Below are 25,262 nucleotides of genomic sequence, written 5' to 3'. Positions count from 1 at the left end.
ATCTTTAGTATGTATGATGTCATACGAGACTACATTTGATTTTGAATAAATCTGAACAGCTAAAGCCAAAAGTCTGGAAACATTTCTAAGGCAATTAAATTTTTTGTTGGCGAAAAAGACGGTCATATTGTTGCTTCATTTCTAACGGCTGGATTCACACACTCAGATGGACCAATGTTCTCCTAAGGTACTGAGTGCCTCGCTCGGATCTTTAGATTAAATTTGTATTAGAACTGTTACCGTAGACAGGCTTGAAAGCAAATCCTTTATGTTTTAAGGATCGTCTCGTTACCATTACGCTACGGCAACTGTTAGTCAACAAGATATTATCAAACACATCATGATTTTTCAAACAAAATGATGGGTGACGTCATAATCAAAGGTTACAACCATCATGGTTGAAGGGGTAGCTGCAACCTAATAAAGGACGAACCAAAGCCCTTAGTAGCAATAACAATTGCTAGTTTATTATTTGCATTATTTATTATGAAGAATAACACGGATAAGACCCCAAATGACATTATTTAATTTATGTCACACGGGTTTCTTACCTTTGAGGTTTTAGCTTTTATTTTTCCTTTATGCAAGTCTTCCGTTGATTGAGCTCAGCAGCGTAAATTATAACATTTAACATTAACAAATTAATATGGTTCACTTTGGTGTTGCATTTTGTAGGTTTGATTAAGGCAAAGTAAAGATTTAACCGTACCTTAGAGCTTGGTGACAATTTATCCGGGTTGCAGCGGTAGCTAGCAACCTAGTAAGAGACGATCACGTCCAATGTTAAGAAATAGAAAAACCCATAGCTCCTAAAAAAGGAGTCAGATCAAAACAAAAAGTAAACCATTAGAACTGCCTTGTCCGAAACCCCTGTATAGGAAACTTTCTGTCATTTGGCTTGAACAGCAACGGAAATATATTGGCTTGAAAATCAAGAAAATAGACTCTAACCACGTTAATCTCCACAAACGGCATATTTTTTTTTTCTTTTTTTCTTTCTTTTCCACAGATAGCTTGGCACTGGAACATCGTAGAGAGTTGTTCAATAGCTCATTTCAAAGGAAATTAATTAGGTTAAAAATCTTTAGTAACTAAAATGAATTATTTCTAAAAGAGAATAAATTTTTCCACCAAAAACTGCATTTTTGATGTCTTTTCATGCTGCAGTCTTTTCAAAGACATTTGATTTTGTACATAAATCATAATCGTATACCAGCGGTAAGATTTGAACCCACGCATCCGAAGAGACTAGTGGCTAACACCAGTGCCTTGGACCACTCGGCCAGGCTGCCTCTCATCACTACCGGGTTGCAGCAGTAGCTAACAACCTAGTAAGAGACGATCAGTCCAATGCTAAGAAATATAAAAACCAAGAACTCTTAAACATAGAGTCAGATCAAAACAAAAGTACATCATTAGAACCACCTTGTCTGAAATCCTACTAGATAAGTAATGTATGTCGTCATAGCTTTATTAGAGCCATTACCTGAATAGAAAAACATTACATGGTGTTGCTGTTTCTGAAGACGTCATGAAGTAAAATCATAACGCGATGACGTCATGAAATAAAATCATTACGCCCTGGCGTCATAATTACTATTTATGATTATAATAAAGAATGACCTCTTGCCTATACTAAATTTTATACGCCACTTAATTATAGTATAGGTTAGTAATTCAACAGATAGCTTGGTACTGATGCATCGCAGAGAGTTGTTCGATGGCTCATTTTAAATGAAATTAATGGGGTTAAAAACCTTTTGTAATTTACACAAAGGACCGATATAGCTCATTATAAATGGTGTTTGTCAATTATTACATTAAAAGACGATCATTGGAACAAATAATTATTGCATACATTGGACTTAGTTAGCTACTTGATCGTTCGCGGTTCGTCTCCTACTATTTCAAAGAAGAAAAGCCGTAGGCTTTTTCCTGTTTGTAATATTTTCCAGTTTAATATCAGAGTTTCAGCGGTATTACATAAAGGACCGATATAGTTCATCATAAATGGCTACATTGAAAGACGATCATTGGAGTAACAAAGCATTGCAAACATTGAACTTAGTTCGCTACTTGATTTTTTGAGGTTCATCTCTTACTCAATTCTCCGGGAATCAATTTTTCCGCATTGCAGCGGTAGCTAGCAACCTAGTAAGAGACGATCAAGTCCAATGTTAAGAAATATAAAAACCCATAACTCCTGATAAATGATTCAGATTAAAACAAGAAGTACACTATTAGACAGCCTTGTCGAAAACTTCAATATAGCAAACTTACCGCCCTTTGGCTTGAATAACAAAGAAAATATATTGGCTTGAAAATCACGAAAATTGACTTTAACCACGATAATCTCCACAAACGGGATTTTTTTTTCTTTCCGCTTGTTTTCTCCTCAGCTAGCTGGGAACTGGAAAATCATAGCGAGCAGCATAACAGCTCATTTTAAAGAAAATTGCTACATATAGTCACTTTTGTAATTAAAAATAAAATACTTTTTAAGTACAATCAATTCTGTCAAAAAAAACTGCATTTTGTCTTTTTTTCATACTGCATTTACAATAAATAACGAACTATTGCCTATACTAACTTGTATATGAAACTTAACTATATTATAGGCTTGTACAGTTTTATTTAAAGTTAATATTTTAAAAATTGCCTCAAATGGGGAATCGAACCCCGATCACACGCGTAACAAGCAGCTATGCTTCCTGTTGTACCATCGAAGACTTATGAAAAATAAATTACATATAATAATATTATAAGGAACAAACTCTTACCTATACTAACTTGTATATGCCACTTAACTACAGTATGTGCCTGTACAGTTATATTTAAAGGCAATGTATTAAAATTACCACCCACTGGGAATTGAACCCCATTATAATAAAGAACGACCTCTTCCCTATACTAAATTTTATCCGCCACTTAATTATAGTATAGGTTAGTAATTCTACAGATAGATTGGCACTGGAACATCGTAGAAAGTTGTTCAATGGCTCATTTTAAAGGAAATTAATGGGGTTAAAAACTTTTTGTAATGAAAACAAATTATTTTTAAAATAGGATCATTTTTTTACGAATAACTGCATATTTCATGTTAATCCTGGTTGCAGCGGTAGCTAGCAACCTAGTAAGAGACGATCACGTTCAATGTTAAGAAATGTAAAAACCCATAACTCCTAAAAAGTTACATAAAGGACCGATACAGCTCATCATAAATGATGTTTGTCAATTAGGTTTATTTTATATATTATATTAAAGAACAAACTCTAGAACACAGTAATTATATAAAGGACCAATATAGTTCATTACATTAAGGTACGAACTGTAGCCCATGGTAACAAAAGTAATAAAAGGAATCATGATATACATGATTATTTTAGTTATATTCCTTAAGAAATCATCATAAGTAAAAAAATTCAAATACAGGGAACCGAACTCGAGCCAATTAGGTGAGAGCTAGCTATCCTAACCACTAGACCATGTAGGATATATTAATTAACATAAAGGATCGATATAGTTCATCATAAATGGTGTCAGTCAAGAGAATCTCGTGTAGTAGTTATTAATAGAAGTCTTGTTTAGACTTTCAATTTTAAATGTGTAATATGTTTAAATGTGTTAAATGTTTTACAAGTGTAAAAATTGGCTGCGGCAGGAATTGAGCCTGAGATATTCGGATTAGAATTCCAACACGCTATCCACTCCACCATGCAGACTATCAAGGATACAATTTTGAATTAGTTTATGGCTAAATTAAAATTACATAAAGGATCATTACAGTTCATCATAAGTTTTTTCAGTCAAGAGGATCTCTTGTAGTAGTTTTTAATAGAAGTTTTGTTTAGACTTTAAATTTACAAATGTGTAAAAGTTACCTGCAGCAGGAATTGAACCTGCGACTTTCGGAGTAGATATACCAACAGGGTGTATTAAGATAAAATATATTGAAATATATGATTAATGAAGTTTATGTTAAACAAAAAATTATGGGCTTAGTTAGCTGCCTGCTTTTTTGAGGATCGTCTCTTACTATTCCAAAGAAAAAAGCCGTTGGCTTTTTCCTGTTTGTAATGTAAATACGGGCTGCAGCTGTAACTAGCAACCTAGCTACATTAAGGAACGAACTGTAGCCCATAGCAACTGAAGTAATAAAAGGAATCATTATATACATGATTATTTAAATATATTCCTTAAGTAATCATCAGAAGTAAAAATTACCCATACCGGGTTTGTAACTCGAGCCAACTGGGCAAGAGCCAGCTATCCCAACCACTAGACCATGCAGGATATACTAAAATATCTGATTATTAAAGTTTATGTTACATTGAGGAATGAACTGTAGCCCATAGTAACTGAAGTGCTAAAAGGAATCATTATATAGACAATAATTTTGATTATACTCGTTAAGAAATCATCATAAGCAAAAATTTCCCATACCGGGAATTGAACTCGAGTAATCTGGGCGAGTGCCAATTATCCTGACCACTAGACCACATATATATATAAAAATATCCGATTAATGAAGTTTATGTTAAAGAACAAATTATGGACTTTGTTAGCTGCCTAATTCTTTTACTACATAAAAGATCGATATAGTTCATCATAAATGGTGTTAGTCAAGAGAATCTTATATATCCGGGTTGCAGCGGTAGCTAGCAACCTAGTAAGAGACGATCACGCCCCATATTAAAAACTACAATTATCCGTAACTCCTTAAAATAGACTCAGATAAAAAAAAAGAAGTACACTATTAGAACCGCCTTGTCCGAAATAGGTTGGCTTGAAAAACAAGAAAAGTGGCTTGAAATGCAATATTCTTCGTCGACGGCATCTTTTTTTCTGTTTTTTCTTTTCTCCTCATCTAGCTCGGTACTGGAACATCACAGAGAGTTGTTTAATGGCTCATTTGAAAGGAAATTTAAGTACTTAAAAACCTTTTATAATTAAAAAAAATTCAGGAGCAAAACCAATTTTTTACGAAAAACTGTATTTTCATGTACAGGATTAATGAATGACATCACAATCTTAGGTTGTAACCATATATGGCGTAAACATAAATGCAATATTATAATGCTAGCTATAATTACATCAGTACAGAATCACTAATGTTATAATTGCAACTGCAAAAATCTTTAAGGGGTCTGAGCAATAATATTAATTTTTTTATTCTTTTTTAATGTTAAGAATAAATAGCTAATAGATACTTCAACTATTATTCAAGGGTTCTGAAACGCCACAGCCATTTCGTTGCCACCAGATATCTACTTCTCTTAATGAGTAACGAAGAAGATCAGCGTCCAGGCAGCGACTTGTGAAGTTTTTAACTCAAGAATTGGCCCGAATCTATTGTAAATTCAAGCTGGGATTTGAAAAAGACTGATGAAAAAATTAATGTTTGCGGTCAACATTGATCGCTCTGGCGGCACGCCATCGACATCCCACCGGCGGCGGTGCGGAAAAATCATTGACAGCATGCCACCGCTGCTATTTTTGGTCCCACCGCCACCGGCCTCCCCGTATCGGCGCAGTGCCGGGGTCTATTCGAAAAATGTCTTCGCGCCGATGGGCCCAGCAAGATCACTTTCAGATCGGATTACCGTCTCCTCTGTCTGTATTTATTCCCCAGAGTAGTTTACACCAACTATCCAGGACCCATAGAGACTGGCTCCCCCTGGTCCCCGCCCTCTCATTTGATATTCAAGGGTATCCTGTATATCTGAAGAATGTTCCTCGATCGACCACCTCGGAACGTGCCTGGGTTGCCAGGGGAAGAACCTGAGAAATTACTCAGGACTCAGGTATCTTAAAACAACTTAAGTATACTAACTTTTGACACCATAGAAAACATAATTAAGTTATTTCCCAGCTTGTCTACTTTCAGGTATCTAATCATACTTTATTTCTGTCAGAGGCGGCGCAGTAGCAATTTTTAAGTAAAGAGCCATATAACTCCAATGTACGGGCTTTTTGCTGGCAACTTTGCCAGCAAAAAGGATGGATTTTTAGAAAGGATGGCTGTTCAAACGTGGGATAGGATTTGTGCAACTACAAATTGAAAGCTCTAGTGCTCTTTTAAGCATCAAAATTGACCAGCTTCCCTCGACCTTCCTATGTAACCCGTTCCCCCCAACCCCTTAAGACATCTGACCGAAATTTTCAGGTTTTTATTTCTATCAGAATAGTCAAATGTCCATTAAATATAAATTCAGGTATGACAAGACCTCCATGACCCCTTGAGAAAAGGGCTGTAAAGTCTAGAAATTTACAGCCCTTTGTCGAAACGGTATGCTATAAAACCATTTTAACCATTGATTTTGTATCGTTGATTTCTTCAAAAAGTGTAATTACAAAAAGTGCCACGTTATTTTGGGTCATCAGACAAAGTACAATTTTTTTTTCCCGTCTTGTTTCGAATCTCCATAAAAATCTGAACAGTTTTAGCCCTTGAGGAACTAGAATCTATTCATGGTGAGGTAGCAATGTAAATTGAAAGACACTATATGTACCCTGCCTGACAGAAAAGGGTGTCTCCAATGTTTCAAGACATCTTGAGATGTCAAGTTGAGACTTCTAGGTTAGTGTCGGAGGATGAGGCAGACCTCAAGTTTTTATTTGGCATTGAGACAGGGGTAGATATAAGGAGTCTAAGTGCATCCAGGTTATTGAAAATTTCATATCTGCAACATCTTTGGAAGAGCTTGGAGTTTGTAGTTCAAACGTTCAGGTATGTGAGGGGTGTCAAGGGGACTTCAAGTTGTGTGGCTTTGTGTCTGTTGATGAAGCTTGGGAGCGGCTCAAATGTTTGTTTCTGATCCGCCTAAATACTTTTGCATTATAAAATCCTTTAAAGACTAGAATCTGTTTACGTCTAACTAGTAAAGTGTATCAAAAGACACTAAGTGGGACCACGTTATCAAAATAGCGTAACTGCAGTATTTCGGGAATGGCTTGAGATAAGTAGTGATAGTACAATAGACGCGACCAGGACATGATTTATTCATCCTTCGGCCTTTTGAATGGCTATAGAATAGAGTGGTAGTTCCCTGAGGGATTAAGCTATGCCATTGCTCCTGATTATATACCCTTCAAAGCATAACTCGTTTTAAAAGTAGAAAAACTAGTTTTTTTGTGTACCGGGCTGTATATCATTTTCAAATATCTGTATGATCATGATTGACAAGGTGAATCCATTAAGAGCTATATGAATAAATTTTTTATTTGGGTTGGATGAAATTGATTTACATTTTTGTATGAATCTTACATTAAGTGAATATAAAGTGGGATTTTAAATGCATTATATTAAAAGGCACCGAGAATAGAATTTTAGCATAGAAATACAGAACAATCCTTACAAATCAAGTAGTGAGGGGGTTATGGATTTGACGACGCCCATAGTATATACACTATTGGAGCAACTGCAAGTTCTTCTTTCAAAAAGCCGTATACATTTAGGCAATAATACGACAGACCTTAGTTATCCATGCCTCAACCTCCAAGGGCCACAATCCCCCAACTTTTGCCCCCCTTTTTTTTGAACTTATTTTTTATTCTTTTTTAACGTTTTTGAACTTTTTTTAACATAAAATTTTTTCAACTTTTTTATGTCTTAAATGAAATTTAATATACTTGAAACAAAATCAAATTTAATGTTTTTGAAATACGAAATGAGAATGATACAGATATATTAGTCGGGATTATTATTATTAGGAAAATAATGTTTGCAGTAACATTTTTCTTTTTTTTGGAACAGAATGTTTGAACTTGGAATTTTAGTTTAGAATTTTAGTTTAGAGTTTTAGTCTATATTTTTAATTTAGAGTTTTAGTTTAGAGTTTTAGTTTAGTTTAGAGCTTTAGTTTAGAGTTTAGTTTAGAGTTTTAGTTTAGTTTTAGGTTAGAGTTTTAGTTTATTTTTAGCTTAGAGTATTAGTTTAGAGTTTTAGTTTAGATTTTAGTTTGGAGTTTTAGTTTAGAGTTTTAGTTTAAAATTTTATATTAGAGTTTTAGGTTAAAGTTATAGTTCAGATTTTTGTTTTAGAGTTTCAGTTTAGAGTTTTAGTTTAAAATTTTAGATTAGAGTTTTAGATTAGAGTTCTAGTTTAGATCTTTAGTTTGGATTTTTAGTTTAGTTTTAGTTTAGTTATAGTTATTAATTTTAGTTTAGCGTTTTAGTTTAGCGTTTTAGTTAAGAGTTACAGTTTGGAGTTTTACTTTAGAGTTTTAGTTTAGAGTCTTAGTCTAGATTTTTAGTTTAGAGTTTTAGTTCAGAGTTTTAGATTAGAGTTTTAGTTTAGAGTTTTAGTTTAGTTTTACATTTGATTTTAAGTTTAGAGTTATAGTTTAGTTTTAGTTTAGTTGTAGTTTAGAGTTTTAGTTTAGAGTTTTAGTTTAGAGTTTTAGTTTAGAGTTTTATGATAGATTTTTTAATTTAGAGTTTTAGTTTAGAGTTTTATATTAGAGTTTTAGATTAGATTTTTAGTTTAGAGTCTTAGTTTAGAGTTTTGGTTTAGAGTTTTAGTTTAGAGCTCATCCAATAGGAGCAAGTCATTGTTACAGCAAATTAACTTGAACTCACATCCTTCGGGATCTTCGATGTCGCTTGTCATCTAACTCTAGATTTTGTTGTTCATTTTTGCTCATCATTACCTCAGATACTTTTTCAATGCCTTTTTCTTTGTTTTTTTCAATTCGTTCATCATTTTATATAATTTTCCATGACTTCGTTAGATACCTTAACATGTTTTTCCAGCTTCTAACAACAAATTGCTGTGCAAATTTTTTTTTTGCAATTAAGTATGATTATTGCTGTTGTTTGTTCCTTGTCTTTTTTGGCTGTTGCTATTCTCGCTTTCGCTTGTTTTCTAATCATATATTAATGTGTGCTTCATTTTCGTTAAAAATTATTTTCAAGATTTTATTAATGTTCTTTGTTTTACCTGTTTAGTTCTGTCTTGCCACATTTAATTTTTAAGCTTTAAAAACCTAAAAGATTAAAGTAAGTAATGAAGATGCGCCAGAGGGTTCTACTGAAAATGAACAGAAATTAAACTAAAAAAAGAATTATTTATAATGAAAAATAAGGTGAAAATTAAAACACAAATCAAAGAGGTTAACCTATATATGGGAGAATGGCTTCCACTCCCTCAGTCGTTCTCTCTTGAACACTATATATATAAAATATTGCATTACAGAAAGTTTTTCAGATGTCAAAAGACATGCGCAGCAGGTGGTTACATTTTTCTGGAAAAAATAGAGGATTGTCGAGCAAAACACTTTTATTGTAGTGTCGCTCTTTACTTTCAGCTTGATTAGGTATAAAGGTTAAAAATATTTGATTACCAATATCGATATAGTGATTATTTTGCTAGATTAGGGATAAAATGGCAAGATTCTTCTAATGGCATGCCAACATTAAAGAGCTCCCCGATCTTCAGCATTTTACACACGCATTTTAAGCTACTTCGAATAAAAATCTAGAAAATAAAACTTTTCTAGCATTAAAACAAATCGCAAATACTTTTAATTTTTCATTTGATTTTTAAGCTTTACATCAGTTGGACCAGCCATTGATAAATCAATCTGATTCAAGATAATTCCAAAATTTTTAAGAAACAACGCTACCGGGAAAAGGTGCTAAATAAAAGTTCAAATAGGGATAAAATCCTTTTAATAGACAATGATAGAAATTCAAAAAAAATACTAGATATTTCGGTCCCATATGCAGTGACCGTCTTCCGTAGTTTTACTACTGATGACGGTCACTGCATATGTCGCCGAAATATCTGGTATCTTTTGTGAATTTCTATCACTGTCTATTAAAAGGATTTTATCCCTATTTAAACTTTTATTTATCATCATGGAAAGACAGTGTGGTCTCCGAAATTATCTAAGGGAAAAGGTTCGTAGGAGGAGGGCTATTTACCCTCCGATCTACTTCTGACCCTTTAAAGGGCAATCGAACGTTCAATTTGCAATTAAATTAACCCCTTTCAAAAGTTCCTACGACAACTCCTTCGTTACGAAGAGCCTTGGTAAAAAAATAACAAATAAATAAAAATAAATAAGACATTGTGCTTATTTCGCTCTTTACTTAGACAGAACTATTGCCCTACCTATGATAAATTATCTATACAAAAAATCTATATTGGTATTTACTAAGTTGGCCTATGTGAATACGGAACGTTTTTTCTTAATGCCTAACTTCATTTTGTGCCCCCTTACTAAATCAAAAGAAAATACTTTTTTTTAAATAACTTAAAGTCCTGTGGTAGCGCAGTGGGTTTGACTTTAGCTTGGTCGTACGGGACCCTGAGATTGAGCTCGGCTGTAACACACACTATAGGGTCGACGCAGGGCCTCTAGTAGTCAAGAAGCATCGTTAATCCAACTAATTTTTAAATAATATAAAGACACGACAGGATTTATACAATGCCATTTATAAGATTGTCAATGAGGTCATGACGTTATAATTCCAGTCATTTTTTTATGGCATCATATTTCGATTTTAAATATTTTTTTATTTTTGAATTTTTGTTACCAAAAATGTCCCTAGGGACCTCACAGTCCCTAGATTTTTAGCAGAAAATTTTAGTTTCTTGCTTGAGTAGTTCCGTTCGCCGGTTCTTGTTAGGATTCTAAACAGATTCATCTGGGTAACCTTATCCATACCACAGTCTTAAAAACCAAGGAGAAAGAAGCCCAAATAGCAGGTTATCCATGAGAACTCTTTTTGCACTAAGCCAAACTGTAGGGGGTAGAGAATTTCAGGATTTTAAACTATATTAAATATTCAAACATTCTTGTTGTGTATAATCTACTTCTTGTCCCGAATTTGTTTGAAATAATTTTTTGTACTGTTGTAATTTGTTGTCAATAATCCCCCTTTCCTGCATCCTGTTAAGGTTAAACAAATCCAAAAGATAATTAAAGGTGATTAGGTAGAGCCTTCAAGGTGTTCGGAAAATAAATCTTTTCAATGTGTATTCGGTAGTGACTATTTTATTCAAGCAATGGAAGCAAACATATTTTTTACAAAACAAAGCACATTTTTCTAGCATGCTACACTTATCTTTATATTATCTTTCTTGTTATTATATTCTTGAAAAGACGCCGCGTCATTCTCCATGAATATGATTCATACGCTTCTTCCTAGAATTAAAGATAATGTAAATTAATTGTCCTGAACCAGCACATTTTTAACCCCAGGGCATTATAATAAATCTGAAATTAGATACACATTATTACCAAAGATTCTATTTTAAATTAATTATAAAGCTAAGCTTTATTTGTAAACACCGTAGGCTACTTACAAATAAAACATTATGAATATTGTTTAAAATATTTAATATGTAATATACATTCTTAAATAATTTTTTTACCTACATAAAAATAAACTTAAAACTCATGTTATGAGAGCCGTTAAACAAAAAAAAACAAAAACACAATACGCATGAAAATTAAAAAGAACAAGATAGATTGGACGAATAACGATAACAAGACGGAATAAAAGTTATGGTAAAGAGTGACGGATGGCTTTTATAAAGAAATCAAAACCTTTTTGATTCTGTATGTAACAGAAACGTGAAGGAAATTTATTGGCTTTTGTCTAGTTTTAAAACTTTTCATAGGCTGAAAATCGTTATCCGATTGTTTTCTGCTTATATGTTTGCTTGATAAAGTTTATAACAAAAAAAATTGGTAACATTTCTTACGGCTGGAGCATGCTCGAGCACGGCCAAAGCACTTCCTTCTTTTGTTAGTATTTGATTAGTTCTATTGTAGATTTTTCTAAATTACTCCCAGATTTTGGAGTGTCCTAAGATTTTCTTTTATGTTCTTGCTTATCTCGTAAAATGTTCTCCTAAAATTTATGTTTTTGTCGCAACCTTTGCAAGTCCATATGTGCTGGATATAATATATCCAGTAGTTTCAACTTGAATCTCAAAGCTATAATTTTTAATGCAAGAATGGTCAAGCTATCAATCACTTAATAACAGCCTTAATGAAAAGATCATTGATATCTAATTAGGTGGTTTACATATACAAAGAATAAAATTCTCATGAGACGCATCTGGTTTCTATCCTGAACTCTGCGTCGTTCCTGACATCTATCTTTAGCCTAGGGGATAACTCTAAAAAAAGGGTCTATAAACGGTATGTTACAGCACTTACTGTGCTTAAGATCTGCAGGCAGGGTCGTAAATCACCTTTTGCAGCTTATCAGCCACATATACTAGCTAGCTTTGTCATATATCTATTGACAGCCCCTAGTGGTTATCGACTTATATGCTATTTAATGAGACATCCTAGAAAATTTTGGCTTCAAGTTTTAGATGTAAAACTTGAATATTAATATGTAAATTATTTTATTATGACATTTATTTAGATGTAAAATATCTCTTTATGAAATTTTTTTATTTTTTTATCTAAATTTTATTTAGATGTAAAATATCTTCATAAAAAAATCTCTCGAAAAGATTTTGTTTCTCTTCTCCGAAGAAGAAATCTTTCATCTTTCATTAACTACCAAAGTGAATAGTTCCCTTTCCAAAATACTATCATGCATGGAGACCAACAGAAATATTTTCAACCCTTAGGTTTTTTACCCTTGGCGTCTGAATGGATCGGAAACGATGAAAAGTATTAAAACATAGAAGCCTACGAGCGTACATTTGCAGATGGCGCATTAGCACACTCAGTTTTCTAGGCTTCTTAACGTTAACAACACCCTGTCAAGTCCCAGACAAGAACTATGCGGAGCTTTTCAAATTATGATATCGAAATCATAAATCTGGTTAAAAGTCCAAACCGTAAGAATTGCGGAAGTTAGACCCTTGTTAACTTCTCGCAATAAACCGAAATCTGCAAGACGAAAGTGAAAAATTGATCCAGCGAAACAATACAATAGGTAAAAAATATCGAAAAAAGAGCGGTGCAACTGATCTCTAGTTAAATTACGTTTCAGCCATAACTTCAACCACTATTAAAACAATAAATTGCAGTATTAAGTCACTTAAGGCCAAGATATTGGCGAACGCTCCTGCTCCATTCAATCCTATCTGCTAAATGCGTTTGCATGTGAGTGGCTGTGGCACCAATTTATTCGAGAAAATTTGAGGCTCACCACAATGTAATTTCTTTCAGTCTCTCATTTGCATTATCATCAATGACTTCTCTTTTATCAATGCCGAAATAGTCTGACCAATCCACAGGTTCATTAGGTTCTGCAATAGACTTTTTGGCTTTCTCTTGAAGGTGGAAAAAACGACGACCGGAAGATGTTTTGCTGCCCTGCAACATGACAAAAAATTACTTAAAATAATCTGAAAAATAGTCTACGTCTCTCATTTCTTGTCAAAAGATTTATGCCTCGACCTTCTTATAGTCATGAGTCTCGATAAAATCAAAATACACATGTTTATAATACCAATTATGTATCCCGTTTATACTTTCCTCGAATTGAACAGTATTAAACTACGAGCAAAACTATATGACTGACCAATCAGTGTGAAAATATAAAGCGTAATACTTGAAAATTAGAAGATATGGGAGCTTGAAACAACAGTTTTCTATCTTGAAGATGATCTAGCAAAGTATAAAAACAAAGTACTAGTAAGCAACAATGGAAGAAAGTAGTGTTGATACAAGCTACCAGTACCTTGCCATTTTAATTTATCGCTTCTTATTTACAATTAGTCAAAAATTCTTTTTGCACAAAATAAGTTTTTCGAAATAAATTAATGAACTCCATTAAACCAAAAATGAACAAAATAGAATCAAATAATCTACCAAGCATACAACTACCAAAAATCAGTATCAATAAATAAATGAACCCCAAAACAGAAATTAAAATAAGTCAAACTCAAAACGAGTAGAAATTAATCTGAGTAGGATTATAAACCCTATGCTTTTTAAAAGTCAGAAGGTAATTTGTATTTTACCGAAAAAAATTCAAGCAAATTTACTAAAAAAAATGTGTATTGCTAGTTTATTATGCATCTGCTGATATTTTTTCCTTAAAATCCGAATTAATTTTTTATTTATTAAATCTATAAAAGTGAAAACATTTAAAAGAATTTTTTCAGTAAAGTACAAATTATATTCTAGCTTTTAGAATGAAGAGGGTTTAGATTAGGGCTAAGTCTAGTTGCTGATGCTTTCGAAATTGTCTCATTTTAATTTCCGTTTGTTTTGGATATCATTTACTTATTAACTTAAATTTTTTATTAGTGTGTTCATAATCTATAAACTGATTCTATTTTTGTTTATTTTTTTCTTAATGAAATTATTTAAATTTTTTGGAAAAATTTATTTTGTGCAAAAACTTTTTTTGATTAATTTCTGTTCGCTTTATGTTGACACTAAATAAAAAACAAGTTTTTTTTAACTGAAAGTAAGGGTCAAAATTTAAATTTAAAACGAACAGAAATTATTCCATATATGAAAGCGGCTTTCCCCTCATCAACTTCTCGCTCTTTACACTAAAGTTTTTATTGTTTTGAAAAATATAGTTGTGAGTAGCAGTCAAACTTTAGCGTAAAGAGCGAGGCGTTGAGGAGGGGACAGCCCTTTTCATGTACGGAATAATTTCTGTTCGTTTTAAATTTTTATGTTGCTCCTTACTTTCAGTTAAAAAAAACTTGTTTTTTTATTTAATTTCTGAATATTTTTGAATTATACAGGCTTTGGTTTTGGCTCACCGTACATGAATAATTAAAACGAAATTTGCGTATTAATTTTACTTTTTTCGGTTAAATGGCTTTCTCGAAAGGTCTTTAATTTTATTTACGAACGTTTTTATTAGTAATAAATATACGTAGGTTACGAATTAACTTTGTAACTAACTTCAATATTCATATTTATTTTTTAATACGTATATTAGGGGGCTCGCCCCCTAGTCAATATCTCGCTCTTTACGCTAAAGATCGAATTTTGTTCCAATTCTCTAAGAATAACCCCTTAATAACAAAGGCCGTTGATTAGAATAAATAGCTCATTTAAAAGTACTAAAAACACTTTAGTGTAAAGAGTGAGGTGCTGACTAGGGGGCAAACCAAATCATATACGTAATTATTTTTTGTTCGTTTTAAGTTTTGATGTTGCCCCTTACTTTCAGTTGAAAAACTTGTTTTTTTGAATTTAATTCCTGATTGTTTTTTTAATAATGCCGGGAAATCCGGCGCCCCCTTCATAGCAATGTCCTCCCCCCCCCGACAACTTCCTCCATGGAAAGATTTTCCCACGTAACCCCTGACCCTCCCCCTGCTACCAGCAAAATTCCCCCTGAAAACGTCTGTAGGCTTCCCAATAAACAATGCTATATGTAAACATTTGGCAAAGTTCATAACTTGCAGCCCTTCCCCCCGGGAATGTGGGTTATTAAGTCATCCTCAAAATGACGCCTTAATCACAAAGGTCGTTGATTAGAATAAATAGCTCTTATGAAAGTACTAAAAACACTTTAGTGTAAAGAATGAGGTACTGACTAGGAGGTGAACCAAATCATATAGGCCTACGTAATAACTTCTGTTCGTTTTAGGTTTTGATGTTGCTCCTTACTTTCAGTTGAAAAACTTGTTTTTTTTATTTAATTTCTGATTGTTTTTTTAATAATGCCGGGAAATCCGGCGCCCCCTTCATAGCAATGTCCCTTCCCCCCTAAAAACTTCCTCCATGGAAAGATTTTCCCACGTAACCCCTGACCCTCCCCCCACTACCAGCCAAATTCTCCCTGAAAACGTCTGTAGGCTTCCCAATAACCAATACTATATGTAAACATTTGGCAAAGTTCATAACTTGCAGCCCTTCCCCCGAGAATGTGGGTTATTAAGTCATCCTCAAAGGCAGAGTCAATATATTTTTTGACCATTCTGACCGAATGGCCATTTCAAAATTTTGATCGGGTGACTTTGGGGAAAAAATGAGCGTGGGAGGGGGCTTAGTTGCCCTCCATTTTTTTGGTCACATAAAAAGGGCATTAGAAATTTAATTTTCGTTTGAATGAGCCCTCCCGCAATATTCTAGGACCACTGGGTCGATAAGATCACCCCTGGGGAAAAAAACAATAAAAAAACAAATAAACACGTATCCGTGATCTTTCTTCTGGCAAAAATACAAAATTCAACATTTTTGCATATAGGAGCCTGAAACATTTTCAGTAGGGCTCTCTGATACGCTGACTTTAATGGTGTGATTTTCATTAAGATTCTATGACTTTTAAGGGCTGTTTCCTCTTTTTTTCGAAAATCAGGAAAATTTTCTCAAGCACTTATTTTTTTTGGTAGGACTAAACTTGATGAAACTTGTATATTTGAAATCAGCATAAAAATCCTATTCTTTTGATGTATCTATTGGTATCAAAATTCAGTTTTTTAGTTTTTGAGTTTCGGTTACTATTGAGCCGGGTCGCCCCTTACTTATATTTCGTTACCACGAACTGTTTGATAGTCTTTTTCAGGGATAAAGACTGAGCCTCTTCATAAGTTAAACAACCATACCTTCCATAAAAACCTTAAATACCCCCTGGGCATAACTTACAACCCTTGCCCCTTATCTCTGGGGTTTGTCTCAACCCCAAAAGCCTTGTTATATGATATTTAGACTATTTTGAATAGAAGGGCTATCTCAAAGTCATTAGACGCATTTCGGGACAATATGACATGTGTGTAGGGGGGAGAGGGTAGCTGCCCTCTGATCACTTTGACTCATGAAAAGAGCACTAGAGCGTCTGATTACCAATCCAATGAGCCCCCTTTGAAGTTTATGTGACCACACTTTCTATAAAAACCCGTTATGTCACCAGGGCATAACTTACAACCCTTGCCCTGAGGGCTGGGGAAATCCTTTTAATAGACAGTTTGTCACAAACAGTGATAAAATTTTCACAAAAAAATACTAAATATTTCGGTCACAAATACAGTGACCGTCATCAGTAGTAAAACTAAACAAAAACAGTAAAAACATACTTTATATACGAAATAAAATAAAAACTACATATTGTTTAATACTCTAATTCCTTTCAAAGTAAAAGTGAAAGATAGCCTCTTTGACCTTCTTGGATCCGGTTCATTAGCGTTCAATGAAATAACACATGGACGGAGGTTAACTGCATTGGGTGGATTGAACTTTACTTTATCAGATTTTAGTAAATTATCGTAGATAGAATTCAACCCAAATTCACCTGTGTCACTATTTAAAACTATATTCTTGAATAAAATTTTCTTTATTTCAAGAGTTTCACTAAAATTTTGCTTTAGTCACTAGAAATCAAAGAGACATTATCGAACAAAATAAAATGGTCTGGAAAATTAAACATATGTTCCGAAAGGGATGAAGTAAAATCTTCCGACTTAGAAACTTGCTTTAAAGCCAATGAAATTGAGTCTTTATGCTGTAATAATCTCATTCCAAATTCTGGTTAGTACGTCCTACATATGAGCTTCCACAAGTACATGGGATCTGATAGGCCCCACTTTTTTGCCCCAATGAAGTTAAATCCTTCCCAGAATTTAGAAAACTACCCAAATTATTATTACTTTTTAAAGCTTTCTTTAGAACATTACTTTGTAGAATTCTTTTAAGTTTTTCACTTAGCCAGGGTACATATTGTATTTGCTCTCCAAAATTTTTTGAGGAGTTGTCTTTTCTAGAAAAAATACTAACAAGTAACATGTATCCAAAGTGGTTAATTAACCAAAAGAAGTAATTAACTTTTTCAAAAAGAAGGAAAAAGTTTCTAGAGATTTCTAAGGAAGTCTTGGAGACAACTCGGGAGAAGGATGTTTTTTGTTCCTTACCGGATGTACCCGGGCTAAGTGAAAAATTTAAAAGATTTTTACAAAGTAAGGGTCTAAAGGTAGCTTTAAAGAGTAATAATACGTTGGGTAGTTTTATAAATTCTGGGAAGGATCTAACTTAAGTTACGAGCCTAACAAAATTTGTCTTATTTTCAAAAAAGGGTAAAACATCCCCTAAAATTCATAGAAGCTTAATGAAAATCACACCATCATATTCAGCGTATTAGAGAACCTTACTGTAGATGTTTCAAGCTCCTATCTGCAAAAATGTGGAATTTTGTATTTTTTGCCAGAAGAAATCAGAGGCAATGCTATAGCGTTGCCTATAGTACAGGCTATACGGCACCAATGTTTTATTATTTACTTATTTATTATTTATTTTTTTCTCCAGAGGCACTTCATATGGAAGGGGTCATCATAAAAACTTCAAATGGGGCTCATTCAATTGGAAACCGAGAGTTCTAGTGCCCTTTTTAAGGGTCAAAAGTTATTGGAAGGCAACGAGCACCCCTTCCACGCCAACCATTTCCCCAAACGCATCCAATCAAAATTTTTGAGATAGTCGATTTGTTCTACGTAGTTGATTTCCACATAGAAATTATTTTTTGAGGAGGACACGGTACCACAGCCCTAAGGGCAAGGGTTGTAAGTTATGCCCTGGGGGCATATAGGTTTTTATAGAAAGCTTCGTCGTAAAAACTTCACAAAAGACTCATTCAATTGAAAATTCAAAGGGCTAGTGCCCCTTTTAATAATCAGAAGTTATTGGAGGGCAACTAAACCCCTTCTCATGCCCACCATTTCCCCAAACACATCCAATCAAAATTTTAAGATAGCCATTTTATTTTAAGGATGACACAACCCCCCCCCCATGGCCCTCAGGGCAAGGGTTGTAAGTTATGCCCTGGGGGCATATAAGGTTTTTTTTATATAGAAAGCGATGTCGTAGAAACTTCAAAAAGGGCTCATTCGATACCAGTTTTGATACTTTGATGAAAACTTGATTTTTTTTTTTTTTAATTGATTTGACAGCATCCAAACTCTTGTTTGTAGTGAAACTTATATTCTTCTTGAACAACTTTAGAAAGAACTAATAAATTAAACTGAATATTTGATGTATAATGACATTAATTGCTGAAAGCTCTTCAGTTCAAAATTTTACTCTAATTTTAATGTTTATCTTCAATGGTAAGTACAAAAGAAAATATTTGTAAAAAAAAATTGGTTTTCATCAAAGCGCCAGTGACGCAGTAGGTTTTATACTTTTACAGTGAGAGAAGGAGGCGATACCCAAACTCTTGTTTGTAGTGATTTTTGTTCGTTTCTATCTTGATTTTCATATTCAGTTTAAGTTTCACTTGTTTTAAGATTTATTTATTCATTTACGTTAATATCTATTGTATATTTGTTTGCATTGATTGTTTATTTAATTTGCGTTCGTTTTAACTTTCATTTATACTTCGATAGCAAAATATTTTTTTTCGTTTTAAGCTTGATTTTCATATTCAATCAAAGCATTACTCGCTTTAAGATCTATTTATTATTCATTTATACTATTACTTGTTGTATGTTTTTTCCTATGATTGCTTATTTAATTTCTGTTCATTTTGGGTTTCATTTATTCTTTAATAGTAATTTCTGGTCGTTTTGAGTTTGAATTTTAACAGGTATTTGTATATGCTGAGCTTAAGTTTAAAATGGCCTTTACTTTTCTTTGAAAAACTTATTTTTCGGAAAGTTGTTTTTCAATTAATTACGCAAGGGATCGATACAGTTCATTGTAAATGGGGCTATTCTAGTTTCATTAGACAAGAGCGACTCGTCTCAATAGTGACCGAAACTCTAAGAAACGGAATTTTGATATCAATAGATACATCAAAAGAATCGGATTTTTATTTTGATTTTAAATATGTAAGTTTCATCAAGTTTAGTCTTACTCATCAAAAGTTATGAGCCTAAGAAAATTTGCCTTATTTTTGAAAAAAGGGAAAAACACCTCCTAAAAGCTTTTGAATCTTGATGAAAATCACACCATCAGATTCAGCGTATCAGAGAATCTTACTGTAGAGGTTTCAAGTTCCTATCTGCAAAAATTTGGATTTTTGTATTTTTGCCAGAAGAAAGATCACGGATGCGTGGTTTATTAGTTTTTTTTGTCCTTTTCACCAGGGGGATTGTATCGACCCAGTGGTCCTGGAATGTCACAAGAGGGCTCATTCAAACGGAAATTTAGAGTTATAGGGCCTTTTTTAATCAAAAACAAACGAAAAAATAAAAAAAGGAACCACTTTTTATAAAAAACTGCACTTTTGATGTCTTTTCATACTGCAGTCCTTTCAAATTTTTGAAGCAATCAAACAGTCCGTATGTAGAACTGTATAGAAAGAGTGACTCGTCTCAATAGTAACCGAAACTCTAAAAAAACAAAATTTTGATACCAATAGATACATAAAGAGAATCGGATTTTTATGATAATTTCAAATATGTAAGTTTCAACAACTTTGGTCTTAGCCTTAAAAAGCTACGAGCCTGAGACAATTTGCCTTATTTTTGAAAAAAGGGGAAAACCAAAAAATGTGATTTGTTCTCAGTTCTGGGTTACTAAAGTTGTTATGTAAACTGAAAAATATTTATGGTGTCCGAGCAATAATTTGAATCATTCAATTCAAACTAAAAAACTACATTAAAATTTTAAATTAGTTTTATTTTTGTTATTATATTAATTACATTAATCAATGAACTGAAGCCCATAGTGGCTGAAGGAATAAAAGAAATCATTTTATACATGAATATTTTAACTATATTTATCATGGTTGCAGCGGTAGCTAGCAGCCTAGTAAGAGTCGATCAAGTCGATCAAATAATTCAAAAAAATCCTTTTTACAAAAAACTGCATTTTTCTATAGCTCTGTAGAAGAAAATTTTATACTTGCCTCCTGGAGCCAAACTTTTTTTGGCTCAGCTCCTAAAGGGCTTATCAGTAGAAGTGACCCTATTGACACGGTCACCCACCCCTGCTGCCATCTACAATTTAGTTTAATGCTGACGGGACATAATTTATTCAAGGATTATCGATCGAGTCTAATGTGGGTGTGTCAAGGTCAATTGATCTGTTGTTGTTTGGTCACGTGCGAATGGCATGAGGGGTGATTTACATAATCGATGGGGGAATTATTGATTCACGAGCATAGCACCTGTGAACTTGATTTACATAATCGCTAGGGGAAATTGTTGATTCACGAAGGGGAGAATTAGAAAACATTAAGGCTTCTTTAATCTTAGGTCTGAGGAAGGGGGAATTAAGAAACAAACATGGCTTCATTGTTGTTTGGTTAGCTTAACCTGAGAAATAGCACCTGTGAACTTGATTTACATAATCGCTAGGGGAAATTATTGATTCACGAAGGGGAGAATTAAGAAACATTAAGGCTTCTTTAATCTTAGGTCTGAGGGATAAAAGTTCTTTAGGTCAGAGAGAAAAATTAATATTCTATTTTCAAATAGGGCTTCATTGATCTTTAGTGTCAGGAATTATAATTGACATCACTTGTTATCTTGGAATTATGCGGGAGTCTAAAGAGATAGAAATTCTATTTTTAAATACGGCTTCACGGAGCTTTAAGTCGGAGAGGTAAATTGATATTCTAACGAAACCCTAATAGTTTAGCTAGGAAAATTTATGAGATGAAGAGATTAACGTAGGAAAGGGTTTCCTAGAAATTTGAAATGCGTTAGCGCACATATGCCATACAAAAGGAACACGCTGAAATTACGTTTAGGGATTATTTGGGCGAAACGGTTTTATCCATTTTATGGGATTATTTCGGCGAAACCGTTAGAGACATTTTGAAAGAAGATTTTAGAAAGGGTTTTAGAAGAGGTTTTGAGTGTGGTCGTTATAATACACAAGTTCCATTTGAACAGTGTTGTGAGGTCCTCTACCCCAACCCCAAAGGGTTCCGATCCCCCACCACAACCCCGAAGGAAGCCCCCGGTACTCAAAGGCCCCCCAAGCTCCCATAGAGCCCCAACCCTCCAAACGCCCTCCTCAGACCCTCAAAGACCCTCCTCTGGTCCTCAAAGGGCCCCCGGACCCCCAAAGGGTATCCCGGACCCCAAAGGGCACCCCAGACCCCAAAGGGCACCCCGGACCCCAAAGGCCCGCCCCCCGGGCCTCAAAGGTCCACCGGGCTCCCAAAGGCCCTCCACCGGTCCCCAAATGTCCCCCAGGCCCCCAACTGCCCCCCCCGGACACTCAAAGGTCCCCCAAGCTCCCAAAGGGCCACCGGCGCCTCCAAAGGCCCACCCCAGACCCTCAACGGCCATCCCCGGGCCCCCCAAAGGCCCATCGAGCTCCCAAAGGACCAACGGGGTCCCAAAGGCCATCCACCGGTCCCCAAATGTCACCCAGACACCCAAAGGCCCTCCCTGTGCCCCAAAGGCCCTCCCTGTGCCCCAAAGGCCCTCCCCCGGCCCCCTCCTCCTCCTCCTCCCACCTCCTCCTCCTCCCTCCTCCTCATCCTCCCTCCTCCTCCTCCTCCTCCCTCCTCCTCCTCCTCCCACCTCCTCCTCCTCCTCCTCCCACCTCCTCCCACCTCCTCCTCCTCCTCCTCCCTCTTTCTCCTCCTCCCCTCTCCTCCCCCCCATTCCCTCCCCATTTTTTATACTTTTTTTGTGCATTGAGACACAGAACGACCCCCCTGCCCCCGGCCCCCCCCCCTCCAAAGGTCTGATTTTTTCAAAGTTCATTTTGAATTTCTTTCATTGAAATGCAAGAGTTGGAATATTTCAGTAGTGTTTTGTCGTGGTTTACCATGTCACAGTTACATTTTATTTATTTTTAATTGTTAATTTTTAACTTATTTAGATTTATTTCAAGAGATTGAATATTTAAGTAGTGTTTGGTTGGTGTTTACCTTGTCACAGTTACATTCCCTTAATTTTTGATAGTACATTTTGAATTTCTTTCGTTGAAATGCAAGAGTTGGAATATTTCAGTAGTGTTTGGTTGCGGTTTACCTTGTCACAGTTACATTTTCTTGATTTATCAAAGTTCATTTTGAATTTCTTTAATTGAAATTCAAGAGTTGGAATATTTCAGTAGTGTTTGGTCGTGGTTTACCTTGTCACAGTTACATTTTCTTGATTTTTCAAAGTTCATTTTGAATTTCTTTCGTTGTAATGCAAGAGTTGGAATATTTCAGTAGTGTTTGGTTGCGGTTTACCATGTCACAGCTACATTCCCTTAATATTTCAATGTTCTTATTGAATTTCTTTCGTTGAAATTAAAGAGTTGGAATATTTCAGTAGTGTTTGGTTGGGGTTTACCATGACACAGTTACATTCAATTAATTTTTCTATGTTCATTTTGAATTTCTTTCGTTGAAATGCAAGAGTTGGAATATTTCACTAGTGTTTGGTTGAGGTTTTCCTTGTCACAGTTACATTTACTTTATTTTTCAAAGTTCATTTTGAATTTCTTTCTTTGAAATGCAAGAGTTGGAATATTTCAGTAGTGTTTGGTAGTGGTTTACCATGTCACAGTTACATTCACTTAATTTTTCAAAGTTCATTTTGAATTTCTTTCGTTGAAATGCAAGAGTTGGAATATTTCAGTAGTGTTTGGTTGAGGTTTACCTTGTCACAGATACATTTTCTTTATTTTTCAAAGTTAATTTTGAATTTCTTTCGTTGAAATTCAAGAGTTGGAATATTTCACTAGTGTTTGGTTGTGGTTTACCATGTCACAGTTACATTTTCATGATTTTTCAAAGTTCATTTTGAATTTCTTTCATTGAAATGCAAGAGATGGAATATTTCAGTAGTGTTTGGGTGTGGTTTACCATGTCACAGTTACATTTTCCTGATTTGTCAAAGTTTATTTTGAATTTCTTTCATTGAAATGCAAGAGTTGTACTATTTCACTAGTGTTTGGTTGTGGTTTACCATGTCACAGTTACATTTTCCTGATTTTTCAAAGTTCATTTTGAATTTCTTTCATTGAAATGCAAGAGTTGGAATATTTCAGTAGTGTTTGGTTGTGGTTTACCTTGTCACAGTTACATTTTCTTGATTTTTCAAAGTTCATTTTGAATTTCTTTCATTGAAATGCAAGAGTTGGAATATTTCAGTAGTGTGATGTTGTGTTTTACCTTGTCACAGTTACATTTTCTTTATTTTTCAAAGTTAATTTTGTATTTCTTTCATTGAAATGCAAGAGTTGGAATATTTCAGTAGTGTTTGGTTGTGGTTTACCATGTCACAGTTACATATTCATGATTTTTCAAAGTTTATTTTGAATTTCTTTCATTGAAATGCAAGAGTTGGAATATTTCAGTAGTGTTTGGTTGTGGTTTACCTTGTCACAGTTACATTCTCTTAATTTTTCAAAGTTCATTTTGAATTTCTTTCGTTGAAATGCAAGAGTTGGAATATTTCAGTAGTGTGATGTTGTGGTTTACCTTTGTCACAGTTACATCTTCTTGATTTTTCAAAGTTCATATTGAATTTCTTTTATTGAAATGCATGAGTTGGAATATTTCAGGCAGAGTTTGATTGTGGTTTAAATTACAATATATAAATTTTATTTATTTTTCAAAGTCCATTTTTAATTTAATTAGTTGAAATGCAAGATTTGTAATATTTCAGTATAGTATGGTTGTGGTTTAACTTGTCACAGTTACATTTTCTTGATTATTCATATTTCATTAATAATGTAATTATTAGAAATGCAAGAGTTGGACTCTTTCAGTAGTGTTTGTTTGTGGTTTACCTTGTCAAAGTTACATTTTATTGATTTTTAATAGTTAATTTTGAATTTATTTCTTTGAAATGCACGATTTGGATTATTTCAGAAGTGTTTGGTTGTGGTTCCACTTGTCACAGTTACATTTTCTTGATTTTTCAAAGTACAATTTTAATTTATTTCTTTGAAAATAAAGAGATTGAATTTGTAATTAGTGTTTGCATGTGTTTTACAATGTCACAGTGCAATTTTCTTTATTTTAAACTGTTAATTTTAATTTCTTTAGTTTAAAATAAAGAGTTGATATATTTAAGTATTGGTTTCTTGTTTGTTACCTTTTCAAATTTAAATTTTATTGATTTTTCAAAGTTCTTTTTTAATTTCTTTATTTGAAATTCAAGAGATGGAATATTTCAGAAGGATTTGGGCTTGGTTTCCAGTGTCACAGCTACATTTTATTGATTTTTCAAACTTCATTTTGAATTTCTTTAGTTTAAATTCACGATTTGGACTATTTAAGTAGTGTTTTACAGTTTTTTACAATTTCACAGTTACATTTTAGATATTTTTCATTGTTTATTTTGAATTTATTTCTTTGAAAATAAAGATTTGGACTATTTCAGTTGTGTTTTGACTTGGTTTACCTTGTCACAGTTACATTTTCGTGTTTTTTAAAAGTTCATTTTTAATTTATTTCTTTGAAATGAAAGAGTTGGA

At 33.8% G+C, this 25,262-nt stretch overlaps 1 protein-coding gene across 1 annotated transcript in view; it reads right to left on the bottom strand.

Moving 5' to 3' along the window:
- Nucleotides 1–10,992: 10,992 nt before the first annotated feature.
- The window catches only part of LOC148941386 (uncharacterized), a 26,167-nt gene continuing 11,897 nt past the window's right edge, over nucleotides 10,993–25,262 (bottom strand). Inside the window, exons 4-5 of the mRNA XM_089104160.1 lie at nucleotides 13,129–13,295; nucleotides 10,993–11,153 (exon numbers count right to left, since the gene is read on the bottom strand). Of these exons, the coding sequence (XP_088960286.1) occupies nucleotides 11,120–11,153; nucleotides 13,129–13,295 (201 nt within the window). The 3' untranslated portion in view covers nucleotides 10,993–11,119. The remainder of the gene's footprint in view (nucleotides 11,154–13,128; nucleotides 13,296–25,262) is intronic.

This window comes from Artemia sp. Qi Xiang Cuo, chromosome 18, assembly GCF_049724085.1.
Source record: "Artemia sp. Qi Xiang Cuo chromosome 18, ASM4972408v1, whole genome shotgun sequence".
In the NCBI taxonomy this organism is placed as follows: Eukaryota; Metazoa; Arthropoda; class Branchiopoda; order Anostraca; family Artemiidae; genus Artemia; species Artemia sp. Qi Xiang Cuo.
Note: the sequence above shows the minus strand (reverse complement) of the source record. Positions and strands in the feature narration are given on the sequence as shown.